The 10,130-nt window shown below is 40.5% G+C and overlaps 1 protein-coding gene across 1 annotated transcript; it reads right to left on the reverse strand.

Annotated features, from left to right (window-relative positions):
- Window positions 1-1,448: 1,448 nt before the first annotated feature.
- On the reverse strand, window positions 1,449-8,930 carry LOC108279746 (podocan-like protein 1). The gene is made up of 3 exons (XM_053688125.1): window positions 8,927-8,930; window positions 4,876-5,671; window positions 1,449-4,783 (listed from the first exon to the last, which is right to left on the reverse strand). Exons 1-3 carry the CDS (start codon window positions 8,928-8,930, stop codon window positions 3,682-3,684), a joined length of 1,902 nt encoding a protein of 633 aa, XP_053544100.1. The 3' UTR covers window positions 1,449-3,681.
- Between the last annotated feature and the right edge of the window lie 1,200 nt (window positions 8,931-10,130).

Here is a 10,130-nt window from a genome sequence, read left to right on the forward strand (position 1 = left end):
TTTTGGCTAAAATTTCCTGCAAAAAAAAAAAAAAAGAAAAAGAAAGAAAAAAAAAAGACACCTTTTAAACTGTAAAGTTTGAAGTCGTTTTCTACTTTGTGAGCCGAATATTATATGTAAGGTGCATTTTTTTTTTAAAAAAACGCGCACTAAAAAGAAGTAGACACAATATGGATGAAGTGCACTGAAGGAAAACTTCACAAAACAGCAAGATTAGTCGTTTCACTGAAGGAAGGAAGAAAGAAAAGAAATCTTTTTTCTCAGGCTTAAAATTCATCCTTCGTTTCTGTGTTCTGTTCCAGGGTGTGGTTTCATTTCCTGCCCCTCTTTTCTTTTTTTTTTTTCTTTTTCTTTTCTTCCAATTTTCCCCTTAGACATTCTTTAACTATGACAAGCCATTATGTGAGCTGGGACGGCTGGTCCACGTGGTCTGAATTCAATAAAAGAACACACCCGGCCAAACCACCATGGGACGGAACGGTTCACGGGATCGAAACCAGGACGAGAGCACGGCCAGAGGAGTGATGCTCGAATTCATTTTTTTATTCTGACTAATCTCTAACACTCAACTGGGGTTGGGTGTCTGTACAGCAGTTTCTCCTCCAGCTCTTGGTTTTCGTCCCTAATAATCCTTTTTCAATACATGTCCAAGCATGCCATGAATTGAATGACGGAAATAATTAGAGAGAGAGAGAGAGAGAGAGAGAGAGAGAGAGAGAGAGAGAGAGAGAGAGAGAGAGAGAGAGAGAGAGAGAGAGCAGTGGTCAGGGTCCTGCTGGATTAGAGGGAAGCCCTGGAGCAGCTCTTCACCTTCAACCCAAATCTCTCTCTCTCTCTCTCTCTCTCTCTCTCTCTCCTGTCTCCTCCTTTCCCCTTCTGCCATTCTTTTGCTCCCTCCTCCGTCTTTACAGCTGTCTCACATTGCCACGTAGCTTCGCATCACTATTAGACACATGGAATTCACTAGACTCACAAACTGTTGCTCTCTCTCTCTCTCTCTATCTATCTATCTTAGCATTGCATTCAACCTCTCTCAACACTTTCTCGTGGTTTGTGAAAGTTTATTAACACACACACACACACACACACACACACACCTGAAAAGCAGTCCAGAATAGAAGGTGTGTGTGCTCACACTGCATGCACTGAAACAGAACACTGAAACCCTGAAAAGACTTTTTCTCAAAACAACTGAAAACATCCAGTAATATAATATCGATTGTTATTTTCCATGAAATTGTTTACTAATACTGTACACTAATACTGAATATGACCATGGAAAGAAATAATAAACAAAAAAAGAAAGAAAGAAAGAAAAAGCCATGCTCTCCTGCCATCTAGTGCTGGATTTGTGTAATTGCGCTATTCAATACATTAAAGCAGCTCATTCTATCCGTTTAGTTTCTTACTCATTTTATTATCCGTTTTAAAATCATTTCCTAAGTCAAGCGGGGTTATTATTTTTAATTATTAGACATCTGAACTCAAATCCACAGTAACACCAGACAGGCTCTAGCTAATGAGAAGGCAAATGGACAGAAAGCAAAGATTTGGTTTATTATTTTATTGAATTTTATTTTATATTTATAAAGGACAATAAGGTGTATAAAGTCCCACCGTGGCCCTGTGTGTGTGTGTGGAGTTTGCATGTTCTCCCCGTGCTGCGGGGGTTTCCTCCGGGTACTCCGGTTTCCTCTGCCAGTCCAAAGACATGCATGGTAGTCTGATTGGCGTGTCTAAAGTGTCCGTAGTGTATGAATGGGTGTGAGTGTGTATGTGATTGTGCCCTGCGATGGATTCGCACCCTGTCCAGGGTGTACCCCGCCTTGTGCCCGATCCTCCCTGGGATAGACTCCGGGTTCCCCGTGACCCTGAAAAGGAGTAAGCGGTAGAAGATGGATGGATGGATGGATGAATAAGGTGTATAAGTAAAAAAACAAACAAACAAACAAAAAAAACAACAAAAAAAAAACCTCACACAAAATTTCTTTGCAGTATCACTTTTTAAACAAGCCACCCCCGATTAGCTCTATGGACCACCTTGGCCACCCCATTCAAAATGTTCTGGATCTGCTTTTGTGCGACTACTAATAACTTGACGGTACTGTGAGGTGTTTATTTACCTGCTTAAACACAGTTCTAGTCTTCACGTTTTTATCCCGTGTAATTATACGATCGCGAAATAAATGAGTATTCTGTCGTTTTCTTCTTAATACTGCGCTTACAATCTGTCACTGAAAGCTGATTTTACGCGAACATAATTTTACCCAGTAAGGCTGGCTGATATCTCAATATAATATCGATATCACGATAAATGATGTGAAAATACAATATACAATTTCTGAGATATTGTGATATCTTGGAAAAAAAAATTTAATAACAAGCAGCTGATTTTATAAAGTTTACTACTATTTACATTTACAGCAGACGTCCTTATCCAGAGCAGGTTACATTTATCTCATTCATCCATCTGAGCAATTGAGGGTTAAGGGCCTTGCTCAAAGGCGTTGGGCAATGGTAGCTTGGCAGTGCTGGGGTTTGAACTCGTGACCTCCTGAGCAGTAGATCAACACCTTCACCACTCAGCTACCCTTGCCCTTATTTCAAGCTTTTCAATCTTACTTTTTCGCATGTAATATATAAAAGCACCATCTGGATATCGTATATTTCAGACTCTCTTTGTTAATGCACAATGATTTTAACTTGGAAGTTGAACCCAGGCTTCGTCATAGTGTCCAGATTTATCTTTATCTTTTTCTATTCTGGCACAACACTTATAACACTCACATTCTCTTCCAGACCCTCAACAGTGTGCTCCCCCCCACACACACACACACACTTTGATACCCTGAACTGATGATTGCTGTAATACCAAGCATGTTTTCCATCCAGGAAAGAAAAAAAAAAAAGAAAGCAATTTGATCAGATATTTCCAGTACTGATCATGAGAAACAGATTTGCTGTATTTGATCGTTTCTGAACACTGGATCGTTCATAGAAGGACAGACTGAGAAAGAAGTTACTTTTATAGAAACATAATGTAATGTAATTACATAACATTAAAAGAAAGTCAACGTGTCACACCTACATATAGGTTGAAAAGTAAACATTTATCCATATTTGTGTACTCGTTTTCTTCTTGTTCAAGCAAAGGATCTTGAGTTAGATGATGTAGGTGGTAATATCCATTTGTCAAGCCCGGTTTCATTACTGCCTTTAAGATGCCCTTGTCAACTTTTTAGTTCTCTGGTGTACCGTTATAAACAGCTTTGTTTTCCAAAAGCCTACATTTACAGTATGTTGACTTGATACCGTATCCCTCCAAGGGTCCGTCTGATAAATTTTACTTGAGCTAATACACCAATAAAACAGCTCTTGAGATAACCGTCCAATTGGTAGTACTGAAGCCAGGTCGACAAAAGTATGTTAATAACAGAATTGAAAGAAAGAATTTGTCTCCTTGCTGCAGCTTTTTGTGTCATCGTTAGGGGGTACCCAAGGAATACTGTCACCTGTACTTCTGAATCCATTTGGTTAAGACCGAATCAGTATTGAAAGAAGCAAATTGGTACATTTACGGTATTTTAGCAGCCTTTCCTACTTGAACCTTTGAGTTCAAGCTGCCTATGTTAGTTTTTTGCTTTATATCAGTTTGTACCTTTGTTTCTATGGAGTGCAGCTTCAGGAAAAGTGCACCACCTGATAGCCCCTTAGGCAGCTGAAAGCCATGCTGTCCAGGCTGCCCAAGTCTACCAAGTTGTGCTCAAGCTGCACCTTAACCAGACGACTTCTGGCTGCTTCTGAGTTTTTGAATGAACAGAATGCATCACGTGGAATCATCTGAATCTTGTTATGGTTGAGCGCAATATAAACGAGCCAAGCCGGAAGCTGACGTGGGACCTGCTGAAGCACGTTGTGGCTAAGATCCAGCTGGTGCAACAAAGGAAGCATCCGAAATGCTCCAGGCACCACCTTGGAGATCTTGTTGCGGGCCAGGCCAAGGTGCTCCAGGTGTGGAAGTGAGAGAAACGTGGCCTTGCTGATGCTCGAGATGGAGTTCCCCTCTAAGTTAAGGGTCTTTAGGGAGTGTGGAAGGTGACGAGGGACTTGGTTCAAGAAGTTCCCTTCTAGGTTGAGACTTTCCAAGTGGGTGACATTGATGAGTGCATCCTTGCCCAAACCTTTGTTGGTCAGCCTGTTGGCGCTGAGGTCCAGCACTTGAAGCTGTACTTTGCCCTGAAAAATTCCTGGCTGGAAACGTTGGATGAGGTTACCACGGAGGTAAAGCTCTTGAAGGGTAAGTGGGAGCTGCAAGGGGACAGAGGTAAGACGGTTGTGGGAGAGGCTGAGAGTGCGAAGGCTGCTTAGTGGAGACAAAACTCCATCAGGGAACGACGATGAGATACGTTCTAAACTGTTGTTGCTCAAGCTGAGAATGAGCAGGCCGGGGCAGCGAAACCAGACCACCTCGGACATCACTTTCAATTTGTTCCCATCCAGACGGAGCTCCTCCAGCGAGGCTGGAAGGTCAGTAGGGACACTCTGGAGTAGGTTCCGGTCCAAATACAGCCTCTTTAGTGCCTGGATGCCTTCGAAGGCACCTTGGATGGAACGGTCTACCAGACGGTTGTTGCTCAGTACCAGGAACTCCAAAGAAAGGTACTCTGAAAGCAGGTTCAGCGGAATGCTCTCGATGCGGTTGTTCATAAGAAGGATGTAGCGGGAATTGTATGGAATACCATAGGGAACCTTTTCGAATCCTTTGTCTGAACATTGCACCAACCTGTAGGAACAAGACAACACACATAACTTTAAAAATCACTGGACATTACAGAAGTTAAACTCAGCGTATGTAAAGCTGTATTTGAGACACACCTCCCGTAACAAGCGCAGTCTGGTGGGCAGTAGTGATCTTCAAAATATGGAAAGTGTGGGGCAGTTGTCAGCTGATCTTTCTCCTGTTTTAATTTTTTCACCTGCTTTGCATTTATCAGAGGTTTGGTGCTCTTCTCCTTCACCTTTTTCTCCTTAGTTTGAAGCTTGTTTTTCTTTGTTTTCAATATCTGTTTTTCTTTGATTTTTGGAAGTTTAGTCTTTGGGTTGGGCTTGAAGGTGCTGGGTAAGCTCATGGCAGTAGGGCCAGCCCTGGCCGCCATTGCCGTGGGAGCAGCATCCACATTCTCTTCGGAACTCTCAATCTGAGCCAGTGAAGAATTCTCATGTGTGCTGTTTTCATTGGTCGTTAGCACAGATGCGTCCTTTCCAGGATTAATCCGTGTAATGTCTGCAGGACCTTGTGTGGTGATCAGAGATGGAATGATGGTGGATGAGAAATACTGAGAAAGAGAGAGGATAGCAAGGGGAGTGTCTACGGATTGATCTACACCCTGATTCTCTTCCTCACCCACTCTTACACCCTGTCCTTTCTCATGGCCTTGCTTTCCCTCATTGCTTTCTCCTTGCTCCTCCTCTGCTTCCCCAATTTTCTGAATGTGTACAAGATCAGTCTCTTCTTCCGCTTTTATTGTTACAGCAATCTGGGTTCCTGGCTCTTTCTCCCATTTTAGCTCTACTTCCCCCACTGCTAGAGGTTGCAGGAGGTGATCAGGACTCCATTCAGTCCGGGTCTCACCCTCCAAAGACACATGCTGAAGAGTTGATGCATTTAGACCTGTAGGAGGGAATAAAGCAACCCAAGGGAAATGAAATCAAAGCATTGGGAATGAGAGAAAATTATTTCCCAATGCACACAATCCAAACATTTTTGTCTTGCTTAAGTTAGACAAGCATAAAACAACCAGAGGAACCCCAAAATCAGATATTGTTTTGTATTTTATGTATTTGTCTCCAAGTAATTGCTCTTAGTACTTACTCGGCTGAAGCACTAGAGTGTTAGCCACCCCAGCAAAAATCCAAAACAGCAAAATCACTGTTCTCATTTTTCACTTGGAAGAGCGAAAGAAGGAGGACGAGATCCACATAAATAAGTCAGAACCTGGCAGACAGAAGAGACACGTTTCCAACAACGTTTTCACCTACAATTATTCGATTTAGCTCCTTGCTGAAATGTTCCATTAACAAGTCAGAACCGGTGCAGCATCAAACATCATGAATGCTCTAATTCATTCAGGAACATTAGAGACTATAAGTGAATCATATCTGAAACACAGGTCTTACCTTCAGACTCTAAACAAACTTCTCAGCTGTCTGTGTTGTGTTGTGGAGTTTTAAGAGACATGCTGGGTTATCCTGAAATGTTCACTGGCCCAAAATGACTAAAGGAATAATCCAAGAGTTCATATGTTCTCTTCTGTTCGGACACAGCGGCCAATCGTCGAATGGCAACCGTGTAAAAAAAAAAAATGCACTGTGAGAATTTTGTCACACTCGCACACCAAGCTAAAAGAATCTCTGGGATCAATAGACGCTGAGGAAGATTGTTCAGACAGGTCAAAGGTTACTGATGTCACTGTTTATCTTTCCTTTGGAGTTCCTGCCCACTGTCGCTTTAGTGACAAGTGGTTTCCAGGCAAATCAGTGACCTTAGACCTCAACGTAAGAATGCTGATGTGTTTCAAAGTGAGAGGGAAAGTAGACATTTGCCTGCAAATCCCCAGGTCAGTGTTTCATGCTTTACATAAACACATTAGGACTGCCAGACAGTTTGTGACTGAGTTCAAGACAACACTGGTTAAAGACATATTAGAACAAATAGACCTGAGCTTGGCTTTTGTCAACTCTCAAAAGTTTGTGTTTAGAAGAGCCAACTCCTAAATATGTGAGAATTTAAATAGTTGAATAGAGTTAGAGCACAGACAAGTAGATAAAGGTCAACGGTAGCGAGAAAGCAGCTGTCATTCACGCTCAAAAATTCTCCCTCCCATTGTATTCTTAAAATTAAAGAATTATATATTTGTTCCTGTACGTATTGTTAAAAAAAAACAAAAAAAAACATATAGATAGATGTATAGATATATATAAACATTTATTCTGTGTATTGTTATATATAAATAAATATATATATAAATATAAACACACAAAAATATACACGTACATTCATATCATATATTATATATAAAATTAATTATCCTTTTTCACTTTCGATTCTTTTTTCTTTCCTTCTCTTTTTCTTTCTCTTCGGAGTGGCATTAATATACAGCACTGTGCAAAAGTCTTAAGCACATGTAAAGAAATGCTGTAGAGCAAGGATGCCTTCGAAAATAATGAAATTAAACGTTTCTCCATTTTAAAAAATATTATAAAGAGCAGTAAACAGTAATAAATGAAACGAAGGTAATATTTGGTGGGACGACCAAAAAAAACACAGTCGTCTCAGGTAGAATGAGTGCAGTTTTATAAGGAAATGGGCTGTAAGGTTTATTGAGTATCTTACAGAACCAGACACGGTTCTTCTGGAGACTTCGACTGTCGCACTCGCGTCTTATTTCTGCAGCGAAACCCAGCAGCCTCGATTAGGCTTTTTGTCTAAAAAAAAAAAGTCTCTTACCACTTAATACGCCGCTTTCTTCAATGACTTACAAACAATTTTCTGGAACGTTTAGTTTTGTGCTGGAAAACTAATGTTTGGAAATCTAAAGTGTTTTTGTACTGACTCGAAGTCATCAAATAAAAATCTGCAACAAAGTTTGTACTAAAAAAAAAAAATAGGGTGCCTAAAACTTTTGCCCAGTACTGTATGTTTATATATATATATATATATATATATATATATATATATATATATATATATATATACACATACATACATTTTTGGGTTAAGGGGTTGGTTTAAAAGGGGTACATAAAAACATAAAACTAAACAAAAAAAACCATTTAAAAAAGACAGACACAATAGCAAAAATGTATACATAATGTGGATTAATATACATTTCATTTGTTTAGCTTCATTGTGACGCAATTATTAGAAAAAACAACAAGCTTAGGATCTGTAAAGTGGGCACAAGAGACAATCAACATTGATTAAATTTAATGACATCAATTAGCATGATCCTGCTAGTGTGTTGTTCCAGGCATGTCATTTACCAACCAGCTATGTTAAGCTGGAAAGTATTGTGATGCACGGTGGACGTTATGTTAACGAACCACTCTATTATAATTCTATTACTAATCTTATATTAAAAGCTTAATGATACATGAATTCTGTACCTGATGAAATATATGCTCCTACACGCAATTAAATCACACACGATTCACATTTTTTTCTTCGATACTACGTGTTACACTGAATCCTCAGTTTTTACTGTCTGAGCACATTCTACAAGAATATCGGTTTAAAAGAATACTGATGAAAACTGAAAAACACTGAAAAGACAGTGAAGATTAAGAATGTTGTTCGATGGGAATTTAATCTTAGGCTTAAACTGTGGTGTAATCTATCGCAATTTCGGTATTATATCGTCATACTGCCCAACCCTAGAAAGAACATTCTGACCCAGTTTGCAAAGCTCAGCTATTGGAGTCAGAGGAATTAAACCAAACCACACGTAAAACAAGTTTACAGATAATATGGCTGGCCTTCATGGTAATGAAGAACATGAACATATACAAACGTTCACTAGAAGACGGTGAACTATACTGGTTAGCTTTATACATGAATGATTAGGGAAAATGGTTCCCTAAGGGTTCTTTGGATGGTTGAACAGTTCTTTGGATGGCTCTACCCAGAAGATTTTCTGATAGTGAAATAAAATAATAACCTTATGAACGGTGAATACATCACAGGTCATTTGAGGATATAGATCCTGGAATTCTCCTGCTGGGTTAGTGTGAAAATTGGGGAAAGTGCTTGATCTCAGGTGTTCCACTGATACTTCACCTGGAACTCAATAATCTTCAGACTTACCAACCCTTTATACACCTGCCTAATATTGTGTAGGTCCCCCTTGTGCCACCAAACAGCTCTGACCCATCGACGCATGGACTCCGCAAGCCCTCTGGAGGAGTGTTAAAGGATCTTCTGATAACTTCTTAGAGACAGATACCTCAAGTCCTAGAAGTTGCGAGGTGGCGCCTCCTTGGATCGGACTTGTATTTCCAGCACATCCTACAGACGCTCGATCGGACTGAGATCTGGGGAATTCGGAGGCCGAGTCATGACGTTGAATTCTTTGTCATGTTCCTCAAACCGTTCCTGAACATTTTTTGCAGTGTGTCATGGAGCATGATCCTGCTGAAAGAGGCCACAGCTATTAGGGAATATCGTGGCCATGAAGGGGTGTACTTGGTCTGCAAACTGGTCACTGCAAACTGGTCAGAGTGCCCATGCTGAACTCTGTCCACCAACCAAAAGTGCCTACAATGGGTGTTTCTTTTACATCATATAGATTCTCTATATGATGTAAAAGAAACACCTATTGTTGGCACTTTTGGTGGTGGACAGGGTTCAGCATGGGCACTTTGACCAGTCTGCAGTTAAGCAGCCCCATATGCAGCAAGCTGTGATGCACTGTGTTCTGACACCTTTCTATCATAGCTAGCATTAACTTCTTCAGCAATTTGTACTATAGTAACTCTTCTGTGGGATCGGACCAGACGGGCTAACCTTCGCTCCCCATAACCCTGTCGCCGGTTCACTGGTTATCCTTCCTTGGACCAATTTTGGTAGGTACTACCCACTGTATACCAGGGACACCCCACAAGACCGTCTTTTTTCGAGTTGCTCTGACCCAGATCATCTAGCCATCACAATCTGGTCCTTGTCAAAGTCGCTCAGATCCTTACACATGCCCATTTTTCCTGCTTCCAGCACGTCAACTTCAAGACCTGACTGTTCACTTGCTGCCTAATAAATATATCCCACCCCTCGACAGGTGACATTGATAATAAAGGTTATTTGCTTCACCTGTGGGTGGTTTTATTGTTTTTTTTCCCTCTCTCTCATACATATATACCCATACATACATATTCTGTGTGTGTATATATACACATACATACACACACACTATATATATTATATATATATGAATGAGAGAGAGAGATTACATTAGCCTGCTAAAGCCCGGCAACTGCATCAGATCCCTCAACAGCAGCAACTGAACATTCTTTACTGGTGGCTACAAGAGGTGTATGGTAGGTTTTAACAGTAGTTAATGTCATTGTCCCTTTCATTT

The sequence above is a fragment of the Ictalurus punctatus genome, chromosome 19 (genome assembly GCF_001660625.3).
Source record: "Ictalurus punctatus breed USDA103 chromosome 19, Coco_2.0, whole genome shotgun sequence".
Classification (NCBI taxonomy): Eukaryota; Metazoa; Chordata; class Actinopteri; order Siluriformes; family Ictaluridae; genus Ictalurus; species Ictalurus punctatus.

Coding starts and splice junctions, on each gene's coding strand:
- LOC108279746 (XM_053688125.1), bottom strand. Junction 4,784..4,875: donor GACTGCGCTTGTTACGGGAG/GTGTGTCTCAAA, acceptor TTGTTCCTACAG/GTTGGTGCAATGTTCAGACA.